Source organism: Mobula hypostoma, chromosome 27 (assembly GCF_963921235.1).
Source record: "Mobula hypostoma chromosome 27, sMobHyp1.1, whole genome shotgun sequence".
Classification (NCBI taxonomy): domain Eukaryota; kingdom Metazoa; phylum Chordata; class Chondrichthyes; order Myliobatiformes; family Myliobatidae; genus Mobula; species Mobula hypostoma.
In genome coordinates this window covers 34,210,601-34,223,762 of record NC_086123.1, presented here as the reverse complement: position 1 = coordinate 34,223,762, position 13,162 = coordinate 34,210,601, and the positions used below count along the sequence as shown (strand labels likewise).

General features: G+C 38.6%; 2 protein-coding genes across 2 annotated transcripts in view; one reads left to right on the top strand and one right to left on the bottom strand.

Annotated features, from left to right (window-relative positions):
• Window positions 1-9,967, top strand: part of LOC134338491 (protein phosphatase Slingshot homolog 1-like) — a 70,258-nt gene extending 60,291 nt beyond the window's left edge. Inside the window, 2 exon segments of the mRNA XM_063034340.1 lie at window positions 2,540-2,740; window positions 9,103-9,967. Of these exon segments, the coding sequence (XP_062890410.1) occupies window positions 2,540-2,740; window positions 9,103-9,937 (1,036 nt within the window). The 3' untranslated portion in view covers window positions 9,938-9,967.
• LOC134338492 (D-amino-acid oxidase-like) overlaps window positions 1-13,162 on the bottom strand; it is a 141,777-nt gene that overhangs the window by 97,362 nt on the left and 31,253 nt on the right. The window lies entirely within an intron of this gene.

Sequence of the window (13,162 nt, the reverse complement as noted above, 5' to 3'; positions counted from 1 at the left end):
TGGCTGGGGTCACCCATCTTGTAAAGACACTGCCTAGAATAAGGCAGTAGCAAGCCACTTCAGTAGAAAAATTCATGGTCGTGGAAAGACCATAATCGCCATGACATACGACACAGCACATGATGATGATAAATAGATTCGTTACTGAATACAATAGTGTAAGGGCTTCTTTCTAAAACTGGGGATGGGGAAGGAATATAATTTGAAGGTTCCTGAATTATGGAGTGATTTGTTGTATTCTATAATTCATCTGTTGTTCACTTCCTGCTTTAACAACATTTAATCTTTAAATTTCACAGGGAAACAAGTTTAGTGTAATTCACTTAAATCAGTGTTTGAGTTGAGTTTTCACACTTTCCTGAAGGTGTTAATTGTATTTGTTTAAAAGATTGTGGAGTAGAAAAGCATCTAGAGGATTTCCAGATATTATGCAGAAAATGTGTTCAACTTGTCCGGATGAATCGTGCTGCCCAGTTTAAACCACCAAAAACTTGACATGTGTAAATGCATCTGAGTAGAAGCAGTTTGTAACAATTATTATATTTCTAGACATATTCTTGTATAATTGGAGTGGAACTTTGAAGAAGTAGGTTGCCTTATAAAGAATAACCCATATGATCATAATATGGTTTGTGAAATGCCACCGGTAAGGATTGAATAAATGCCTATTGTCATGTAAACTACAGGTTTTCCCCGCCATCCAAAGGTAGAGCATTCCTATGAAATGGTTCGTAAGCCGGAATGTCGTAAAGTGAAGAAGCAATTACCATTTATTTATATGGGAAAAATTTGTGAGCGTTCGCAGACCCAAAAATAACCAACCAAATCATGCCAAATAACACATAAAACTTAAAATAACAGTAACATATAGTAAAAGCAGGAATGATATGATGAATACACAGCCTATATAAAGTAGAAATACTTTCCCACAATAATTGCCTGCACTGTTCTTCGTAGCGAAAATCTCACGCAAGCGCTGTTGGCAAAAACACGTGCAAGCGCTCTCCAGTAACCTTTAAGCTATGAAGCTGCCAAATCATACCAAATAACACGTAAAAATACACAGCCGATATAAAGTAGAAATAATGTATGTACAGTGTAGTATCACGGGAATCGAGAAGACAGCGAGCACACTGATGATGGGGCGTTAGGCTGAGTCGTCGCAGGTTGCAGCGGTGCAGTGACCCCCACCCTCCGGCCAGCAAACTGATACCGATCCGCGAAGGATACAGCGGTCTAGCGGTGCCTGGGACACATTCAGCACATCTGGTAAGAAAAAAGCAACGCAATCGGCAATCGTCTCTGATCTGGGCTGACATTTACGTGCCGGGCGGCACCTCATTAATTAGCTTGTTTATTTCGGCTTTTTTTCTTAAAGATGTGCAGGGTGCCTCCCAGCTGCCGCTGCATTCTCCGCGGATCGGTATCTGCGGCCCGGTGTTTGGGGTGGTGGGACACTGGGGTGTCATCTTGTCGTCTGTTTCCATGAGGGTAGGCAGGTCATCTTCTCCTATGTCTGCCTGCCTCAATGTCGAAGGTCGAGGTTCATCGTCTGCTGTGGGTGATGTGGAAGGCTTGCTTGACTGCTGAGCCTCGCGCATTTTTCTGTCATACAGTTATTTGTAAGCACTCAAACCATCTTGCAAATATGTCCTAAACCGACGTACCCTTTCAAAATTAAAGTCATACGTAATCATTGCAGCGAAAGTCTCACGCAGTTGCCTCATGTTCAGTTCCTGGATGACTTCACTTTCACTACTGCATTCGGTTTTGATTGTTATCCTTTCCTCTTGCAATTGCATCAGCTCTTCATCTATCAGTTCTTGGTCATGGGAAGCCAAAACCTCTTCAACATCATCTTCGTCAACTTCCACAAGCCAAACTCACTTTGTCCTTACTTCGTTCACCACGATTGAAACGCTTAAGTATGTCTAGTTTTACGCTAAGTGTAACACCCTTACGAGCTCTTTTAGGTTTTTCCGATACCTTAGAACTCATCTTGCTAATGGCTGCTCACAGGCACATGTTTAAGCAATGCTGGCAAGAACGCAGTTCCGAATCTGGGGAGTGCGGCTGCTCGGGGCGCGCGCTGCCTTTTATCACGCGCTGATTTTTTTTGCGCACTATTTTTTCCGTGCGCTGCCTTTTTTCGTAACAGTGAAAACACCTTCTGTTAGCGAAAACAGGGAACTAAAGTAGATCTTTTGTAACAGTGAGGTTTGTAAAGCAAACGTTTGAAAAGTGGGGGACACCTGTATTGTCTAACTCTTGCTGCTTGGAGGTTGGATCTTGTTTACGGGTAGTATAATTTAAAAAGTAGTGATCATAAAGAAATTAAACTATTCTTAAAGTCAACATTAAGTATATATTGATGATTAGAAAATATTTGGAAACTTGCTGTTTGATGTTATTGATCATTTATTGTCTGTTCATCACTGTGTTCATTGACTTCTATCCTATACCAATTGTAGTTTTAAGTGGTAAATATTTGTGCACTTTTCTTAAGCTGCTATTTACACTAAACCTTTTTTGTGTTCAGGAACAGCCGGTCCAAGTGTCTGGTGCACTGCAAAATGGGTGTCAGTCGGTCTGCATCAACTGTCATTGCATATGCAATGAAGGAATACAGGTGGTCACTTGAAAAGGCCTACAGATATGTGAAAGAGAAACGGAGTATCACGCAGCCAAATGCAGGGTTCATGAAGCAGCTTGCAGAATATGAAGGCATTTTAGATGCTAGGTAAATAGCTAATTCTGGAGCAAACTGGAAACACAATTATCATCAATGGTACATTTTCATGAAATGACACTGCTGCTAAAATAGAATTTATAATGCAATGGATTCCAGTTAATTGGACACATTGGGACCAGTAAATCTTGGCCCAATTAAGCGGCTGCCTGAATTAGCCAAAGTTTCATGGAAATAGTTAAAAAGATATGAAAAGGCCAAGCTACAATTTTTTAAGACCAGTGAGTCTTACTTCAGTGGTTGGTAAGTTGATGGAGAAGATCCTGAGAGGCAGGATTTATGAACATTTAGAGAGGTATAATATGATTAGGAACAGTCAGCATGACTTTGTCAAGGGCAGGTCGTGCCTTACGAGCCTGATTGAATTTTTTGAGGATATGACTAAACACATTGATGAAGGAAGAGCAGTAGATGTAGTGTATATAGATTTCATCAATGCATTTGACAAGGTACTCCATGCAAGGCTGATTGAGAAAGTAAGGAGGCATGGGATCTAAGGGGACATTGCTTTGTGGATCCAGAACTGGTTTGCCCACAGAAGGCAAAGAGTGGTTGTAGACGGGTCATATTCTGCATGGAGGTTGGTGACCAGTGGTGTGCCTCAGGAATCTGTTCTGGGACCCTTATTCTTCGTGATTTTTATAAATGACCTGGATGAGGAAGTGGAGGGATGGGTTAGTAAGTTTGCTGATGACACAAAGGTTGGGGGTGTTGTGGATAGTGTGGAGGGCTGTCAGAGGTTACAGCTGGACATTGATAGGATGCAAAACTGGGCTGAGAAGTGACAGATGAAGTTCAGCCTAGATAAGTGTGAAGTGGTTCATTTTGGTAGGTCAAATATGATGACAGAATAAAGTATTAATGGCAAAACCCTTGGCAATGTGGAGGATCAGAGGGATCTTGGGATCCGAGTCTGTAGGACGCTCAAAGCAGCTGCTTTGACTCTGTGATTAAGAAGGCATATGGTGTATTGGCTTTCATCAATCGTGGGATTGAGTTTAAGAGCCAAGAGGTAATGTTGAAGCTATATAGGACCCTGGTCAGACCCCACTTGGAGTACTGTGCTCAGTTCTGGTCACCTCACTACAGGAAGGATGTGGAAACCATAGAAAGGATGCAGAGGAGATTTACTAGGATGTTGCCTGCATTGGGGAGCATTCCTTATGAAAACAGGTTGAGTGAACTCGGCCTTTTCTCCTTGGAGCGACGGAGGATGGGAGGTGACCTGATAGAGGTGTATAAGATGATGATTGTGTGGATTGTCAGAGGCTTTTTCCCAGGGCTAAAATGGCTGCCACAAGAGGGCACAGGTTTAAGGTGCTTGGGAGTAGGTACAGAGGAGATGTCAGGGGTAAGTTTTTTACGCAGAGAGTGGTGAGTGTGTGGAATGGGCTGCCGGCAACGGTGGTGGAGGCAGATATGATGGGGTCTTTTTAGAGACTTTTGGATAGGTCCATGGAGCCTAGAAAAATAGAGGGCTATGGGTAACCCTAGTAATTTCTAAGGTAGGAAATGTTGGGCACAACTTTGTGGGCCGAAGGGCCTGTATTGTGCTGTAGGTTTTCTATGTTTTTAAGTTAAATTGAGAACAAATTAGAACATTATCAATGCTACTACAGCACTATAAAGCTGTTTCAGTTCGTAATAGTTACTGACAGAGGAATTCATCCATTGTACCTGTACACTGCCATGTATGCTTGCTTTTGATTGACAGTAAAATAAATAAATATGCACAAGCACCTAGTGCAGAAAATGAACTGCCTTCATAATAATTTTGATGATTGCATCCTCCAAATTTTTAGTTTCATTGTAGCGTTCAAGATGATTGTTAATACTTTCAAAGTCTTTGTAGTTCCTATCTTGTTGAATCAGTGAAATAATTTCATTTTCAACTCCCCAATTCTTGTATCTCCAAGCCTGAATGCTTGAAGCCACAGTGAGCAAGACAGTTCTACATTGTCTTGCTGCTTATTTCTCGCCATCCATCGGTGCCAAAAATCTCTGCATTTTGAACAAAAGCACATACAATTGAGGCTATTTAAAAACTGTTTGCTCTAAGCATTGTGTACTGTCTAATGGCCACACAATTGCATGTGACTGACACTAGTTAGAAACTATTTAGCAAGTCTTCAGTCCCAACTAAGCAGCATAGTGTCCCAAATAAATGAAGGGAACCCAGCTAAATAATCAGCTGCCCCAATTAACCGATGGCCCAATTAACCAAAATCCACTGTATTTATATCCCTTCTTTCCTATTTTTAATATCACTCTCCAGTTCATTTATCTAGTTGATCTGTAGAATTTCTAAATCATGCTTAGTTGCTATCATTGAAAATTTGCTGAAACTCCCAATTTGATGAATTTTCAACTTCTGTACCATAGGTGAACCTATGCCTTTATGTTCACCATATTTTGAGAGCCCAACTGGGAGAGATGTAAACACAAATCTTTGTACTTGGCCTATGTAATGACTGGGCTTAAATAATACATGAGGAGAGCATTAGTGCATTCTTTGCAAGGTAACAGGTTGGGGGTTGGGAATGTATTTGGGACATGGGAAAATAATATGTTAATTGTAAAGTATCAAAATTGCTAAGATTTTCCTTGTAAATAAGTTATTTGATTCAGACTGCTGGGAAAATCTGGGTATTTGTATGAAGAGCAAAGGCTTTTTTGTACCCAAAATAAGCCATGAAATGTTGAGAGATTACTGGTCTGACAAAAATATTATATTATTTTCCTTTAATTTTCTTAACAGATTCATTTTCCACTGAACCATTTACTCGCACCCCATGTGAAACCTTAAGCTACTACTATTGTTAATAAAATTACGTAGTCTGATATTATGAAAGAGAAAGTTTTGTCAGATTTATTACAAATCTTAAAGAATATAAAAAAACCAGATGAAATAAGAAGATATATGCATACATAGGGAGCTGTGAGGTTATTGACTTTGTATGGGAAAATAGTGAATTCCAATGATGGGAGAAATTTGGATGTCCTTACACATACATTTGGGATTTGATGAGGCCACACCTGAAGTTGAATGCTCAGCTTTGTACTCCATATTTCAGAAGAAATAAGACCATAAGATATAGGAGCAGAATTAGGTTATTTGGCCCATCGAGTCTGCTCTGCCATTTCATCATGGCTGATCCCTTTTCCCTCTTAGTCCCAATCTCCTGCCTTCTCCCCTTTCCCTTCATGCCCTGACCAATCAAGAATCTACCAACCTCTGCCTATTTTTATCATGTGCTGCCAAGTACCCTGAGACTTTAGTAATCAACTCCAACATCATCCCAACCATTGAGGTCAGACTAACTGGTCTATAGTTTCCTTTATTCTACCTCTCTCCCTTCTTAAGGAGCAGAGTGACATTTGCAATTTTCCAGTCTTCCGGAACCATTCCAGGATCTAGTGATTCTTGAAAGATCATTAACAATGCCTTCACGATCTCTCCAGCCAGCTCTTTCAGAACCCTGGGGTGTACACCATTGGGTCCATCTGGCCTACCTTCAGACCTTTCAGTTTCCCAAGAACCTTCTTGCTAGTTATGGTAACTTCACACACTTCATGACCCCCGACACCTGGAACTTACACCATACTACCAGTGAAGACTGATGCAAGATGCGTACTAAGTTCATCAGCTATTTTGTTGTCTCCCATTACTACCTCTCTGGCATTGTTTTCCAGATGTTGATGCATTGGAAGCTGCTTAGAGGTTTATTGGACTAATACCTGGATAATTTGCCCTCAATGAGGAAAGAATTAACAGCATAGTATTTGAAGACTAATACTCAGATCAGTCATGATAATCTTAAATAGTGGAGAATGTTTAAAAAGTCACATTTCTCATTTCTGTTCCTATTTTGTATGTTCTTGCCTATTATTTAAGTACTTGATGTGACTGATGTAATTGTTAAATGTTAGTACAGTAGTGGTGGTAATGTCATCAGCCCCTTATTTGGTAGTCAAAGTTTCTTGCTGACAATGAGTCAAATTATGTGGGTTGATGCTTAGAATTATTCAAATTATATGGGTTGACCCACCCTTGTATTTTTTTTCCAGATGAGGTGGAGGCTGTTATATTTTGGAAGTTTTTGTTGGAAATCTGAAAAAATGATGCTGGAGAAAGAGCACATTTTAATATGGAATTCTATGGAAAATGTTGGGTCATCCATTTAGTAGACAAAATAGAAAAGCATGGTAGACCATAAGACATAGGAGCAGAATTAGTTCATTCAGCTCATCGAGTCCACTCCGCCATTGCCCCGATCCCATTCAACCCCATACACCTGTCCTATCACCATATCCCTTGGTGCCCCAACCAATCAGGAATCTAACTACTTCTGCCTTAAATATACCCAGATTGACCTCCACTGCAGCCTATGGCAGAGCATTCCACAGATTCACCAACCTTTGGCTTAAAAAAAAATTCTTACTTCCGGTCTAAAATGTCGCCCCTCAATTTTGAGGCTGTGCCTTCTAGTTCTGGATACCCCACCAGAAGGAACATTCTCTCCACATCCACCTTATCTAGTCCTTTCAACATTCGATAGGTTTCAATGAGATCCCCAGGCATTCTTCTAAATTCCAGTGAGTACAGGGCCAAAGCTGCCAAGCACTCCTCATATGTTAACCCCCCCCCGCCTTCATTTTCAGAATCATCCTTTTGAACCTCCTCTGGACTCTCTCCAATGACAATACATTCCTTCTGAGGTAAGGGACTCAAAATTATTGACAATACTCCAAGTGTGGCCTTACTTGTGTCTTATAAAGGTTCAGTATTATCTCCTTATTTTTAAACTCTCTTCCCCTTGAAATAAATGCGTACATTGCAATGCCTTCTTTACCACAGACTCAAACTGTGAATTAACTTTCTGAGAGTCTTGCACAAGGACTCCTAAGTCCCTTTGCACCTTTGTAGTATAGTTAATTCTTAAAATTTTTAAGGGTGCTGCTACTGAGGGATCTTCTTATCCTGCACAACTCAGTGAAAGTTAGTATATATACAAGTAGGAAGACAAACATAATGTTGGTCCTCATAGCAGAAATACTCAATTGAACATTTTGTATATATATATATATATAGAGCCCAAGTGAAGCCACATGTGACTATTGTGTATACCTCTGATATTCCTTTGCAAGAAGAGATGTACTGCAAAACAGATCAATGAACGTTTTAAAAAGTTGATTCCTCAGATGGGTAGTAGAGTCTGTCCAATGAGGAACAATTAGTCCTGTTCCCTTTTTAGAAGAATGAGAGCTTATCTCATGGAAATCAAAAAAATATATATTAAGGCTTGGAAGTATAGAAGCATGGATGTTATTTTACCTGGCCGAGTAGTCTCAAAGCAAGGCATTGGCTCTTCAGGAGATGTATGGGAAGGGAGGAGTGAATCTTCAACATTTTCTTAAGGCTGTGGATGCTTTGGCATTTATTCCAGCTGGATTCTTAGAATTTTGGATATTGAAGGAATCAAGGGATATGAGGTTACTACATGAAAGTGGTATAGAGGCAAAATAGCAGGCATATTTGTCATGAATATGGAGCAGACTCAAGTGGCAAAAGTCTCCTCTAAGGTCTCTCTTTCATCATTCTTTTTTCAAATCTTTTTAAATGCTGGTTAGGCCACACTGGAGTAGTTCCCCCAATTTTGATACCATATTTAGAAAAAGAAATGAAAGTTCTTTAGAAGTATGCATAAGAGTTACAAAATGAATGATGTTGAGAGATCTCAGTTACAAATTGCAGTGAGTTTGCTTTCTTTGGAGGAAAGGTTGAGAGGATATCTGATACAAGATAAAGAGCTCACTTGGTATAAATGGAAGCTATTTCATTAGTACATGTTTCAAGGATCAATGAGAAAAATTACAAGTGTTAGCAAAAGATCCCGGGAGGATCATAAGATACAGGAGTAGAATTAGGCTATTCAGCCCATTATCTGTGCTATCATTCAACTGGGACTAATTTTTTAAAATCCTTTCGCCCAGTTTCTTCCTCTAACCCTTAACCACTTTACCAATTAAGAACCAATCAATCTCTCCCTTAAATATACCCAATGGGTTGGCCTCTGTAGCAATGAATTCTACAGACTCACTGTGCTCTGACTGAAGAAATTGCTTCTCTCTAAGTGAGAGATCAATTTATCTGAATGATGTTTGTAAATTGGCTGTGGTATTTACTATACAGGCTAATACATTATTAACTGTAAAACATTTTGGATCAACTAAGGTAAGTAAAAACAATAACTAGATGGAAGTTTTTATTCATCTTTCCTCACGCCAAAACGCTTTATTTTATTTATATTGATCCCATAGCTAACACCTTTCTCGAACTTTTTTTTGAACAGTAAACATCGACATAATAGATTATGGCGGCGTAATTCTGAAAGCAACTTGGAGGAAACTATGAGAGATCCATGGTTCAAGAGCACCAGAATATCTACTCACTGTGATTTGAGCAGTGTTAATAAGGGAAATCGTCACAGATATGGAAAGCAGGAAAAAAATGGCATTGAGCCACCTCAGAATTCAATAGAAGCTAACAAAAATAAAAGTGAACCAAATAATTCAAATTGCTTCTTAAGATGTCATTTGGATCCCATTGTAGACAATGCCTATGTTAAACAGCAGAGGAAACTGGATCAAATCCAAGTTGAGGTGAGAAGAGATGGAAATCGAATGAACATAGATTTCATTCACACAGATAGTTTCTGTGAAACTGAGGAACTTCTGTCATCTGAGTTTCAGGACCCTTACAACTGTGAAAGTCAGCAAGGAGGTTCTTTCTTAATGTTTACAGCAGTAGAAGAGTCAGAAGAAGAAAATGAAAATGCCCTGGGCTTCAGTGTGTACACTGAAGGTGATCGTATAGCACTTAATGAACCTAATAGAGAAAGTAACCTGGAGACTCATTCAAATTTAACAAACGTACAGGAGCCAGACATGACAGTAACTGTTGAAAATCATCTTGATAAAGACAATGCTAACAATAACAACAATACTGCAAGAACGTTTTTGGAAGGGGATGAAGTAAGTGCGCATAATAAAAGGATGATAACCCGTTTCGTACTCCACCACCTTCTTCACTCACTGCGTACTATTTGGCCATTACTGCACATACAACTCTTGAGTAATGGCCATAAAGGACTTGTAATAATACAGGGTGATTCAGGTGTAACTTGATCAGGACTGCAGGTTGGGAACCACTGAACTAGATACACTATATTTTAATATCAGATTCATTCAATTATATAAAAAATAACAACTGAAGAGTTAAATTGCAGTGCCAGAAACTAAATCTTTTGTTGAGGGTTTGAAACTTTTATTGTTTATTGGCCTGCAGATGGATAAGCAATGTGATGGTCATCCAGAAAGAATATATATCAATCTTAATGCAAATCTTGATTGTGGGAGTATAAAAAATTCTGGCAACCTAATTATATTAGGAAAAAAATGATTAACTCCCACTGAAGAAGGCAGCGAGTCGAACTGGCTTGATACTCCAGCCTGTGTAACAAAATTTGCCATTCGGTTTTACGTGTGTGATCTTAGAACTCATATCTGTAAAATCTCATGACTAACAGGAATTTAACCCAGACCTTATTTAAATCTGGAATGATTTACTGTTCTGCATTTTTACCACATAAGTTGCTGCATCAATTTCAATGTGATTTTTGACACTTGGCTACATCTTTAATCAATGAATTCTGTACTTGTAGAAAGCTTCTTCAGTCTTAGTTGATAATCCCCATAAATGTTACAAACCCTATTGAGTCCTCTCTAATTCTCGGTGTGGGAAAGTAAATTTGAAGGAGCATTGTTCCTTGTAACACTACCATTCATTTCAGAAACAGAACACTCTATTTACCACACTGATTGATCTGATAGGTCACATGACTCATTAGGCTACTGTATTGCAAACAATAATTTTCCTCTGGAACCAGTACTTAAAAGACGGGACAAAATGGAGACTTCAACATCTTCCAATTATTTTCCCAAAAAAATGCAACATGTTGAGGATTGTTGAATGTGATTTGTGTTTAAAATTGTAGATACTGTACCTACATTCTTATAATAGAGGTAATATATTTGAGACATGATGACACCAAAACTAAAAATTTTGAATTTACTGGCTGCTGCCTCAGTGGAAAATCAAACATAACTTCCAAATGTAGTGGGAGCCCTGATTTTACTTTTTGTCCAAGACCAGGAAGATTTTCTCTGCAGTTGTGAATCTCTAGATATATTAATTTTGCTGGGTTATTTTGCCTGGGACAAACGTATTAATAGTACTTTAGATTAAAACACCTTAGTTTATTCCCATTATTTTAAAATGTATTTGTGAAATGTTGAGTAATGAATCATCATTTTCACCTACTGTTTTCTCATTCGTTCTGAATAATTTTAAACAATGCAATGTTTTAAATTTATTCCAGGCTATTACTACTAATGAAACGGCAAACTCTGTGAAACCTCTTAATAAATTTACTTTGGACTGCTTAGACTCCATAAATAAACTTGCGTGTGAGCGACTCAAAGACCATTCTAGAAACTTTTATCCAGCACAAAAATGTGGCACAAGCTCTAAGGAGATGCAGCAAATTGAGTCCCGTACTTCTGGATTTTTGTGGAATTCCCAATGAAGCAAAACCATGTTATGTTATAGAATCGCTGGTTCTCAGTTCTAGTTCTGATGCCATTAATGCATTTTTGAAATAACACAATTCCATGGAACTGCAGAAGCAGATGAAGTTTTAAGAACAAAGAGAACAGCAAGAAACAATAAAGACTTATCACAGCTACAAAAAATGAACTGAGGACTTCCAAGCTGAATGATTTGTTGATTGGCTTCACAATCTGGAAGGCACCAGTTCTTAAAACAATTGCCAGTAATAGATCCATGTAGACATGACTATCAGAACCCTTCTTAATAGATTTGAGGGTTCTAAGGTTGACAAACAAGCAAAATATTAATTACATATGTGAAATAGTAATGATTTATCTCTAGGAAATGTACAGGATAACACTGCAGGGATTACGGAGAACTGCAAGTTTGTAGTTGCAGGCAGACCATTAATAGAGGATAATCAAGAGAGAGAGCTCATTCTTTCAGTAATGAGACTAAGAATACCAAGCCAATGGATGACTTTAAAAATCTGATATGTAACCAGAAGGAAACATCAAAAATCCAGAGGTACTTAGCAGCAACAAGAATCTATCCTCCAACTTTTAAAGGCCAGCTTGGTAAGGAAACATACCAAAGAGTTGGAAAGATTAGTTTCTCTAAGGTCTCTAAACAAACATATGCAGAGTCATAATTCTCAAAACTGGAAAGCTGTATTTCCACAGAGTGATTCCCTGATTATGACTATGTATAAACCAGTGGTGTAGATATAAAGGATTGTGAGAACATAGAGAACAATATGTTGGCTGAAGCCACAGTGATGGCTTTAATTTCATGGCTGGCACATGTGCAAGGTGTAGATGTTTTCTCAAGTAATAAAATTCTAGTTTCCTCCTAAGGAACATTGGCAGCAAATCTATGCAACACTCTCATCATCCACTCATTCTTCAAGCTTGACTTGTAGCTCCAGCAGTGAAAGTCTTCACAGTATTTGAGAACAACCTGGTGTGGTTGAATTGTGAATGCAGGAACTTGAAGCCCAAGGGTGTCAGACAGGACCAAACTATTTGAAGTAATCTCATTCCCTTTCCAAACTTGAAAGTCTGAATTGAGGCTAAACATTTATCAAGTTAAATCACTCCAGATGAACAGAGAATCGCTTGTTGCGAAGTGTTCCTGAGAAAATGAGATGGAAAAGAAATCTCTGAGGAAACAGACATGCAAAGAGAACAGGTTTTCTTCATATAGCTGCTAAATAAATCAATTAAAACCTGCAGCTCTGTTTTGGAGCAGAAAGTCCTCATGTTGGCTGACATTCAGTCTGAATATTGTACAGTGTTTTCTCCTTCCAAATATAATGTTGCTGATCCAGAGATTACAGAGCAGTGTATAATTTTATCTGCACACCTTCATTTGAAATGGACCAGTACCCTACCCAGAGTGACAATGAATTCTATTCCTTGACTTCTCATGAACAATCTGTACGAGATAGTCCATCAAGTAACCAGAGAAAATAGAAGAAGCAATTCATTTTATAATACCATGTGATTCCTTGGCGAAGAAATGCATTCCAATCTCTCTTTAATCATAGTTGAAGTTATGGCCTATGTTGTACAATCTTTTGAAACTGTTCAAAATTAGAAACAAACATTGCCAAATATACCATACTACTGAATAATTAGCTGCTTTTTACTGACTCTAGAAAATCTGAATTTTGCATTTTCCATTTGAAACAAAATGCCATGCTTTGTAACCTCAAATTATTTATAATTAAAAAAAATTCA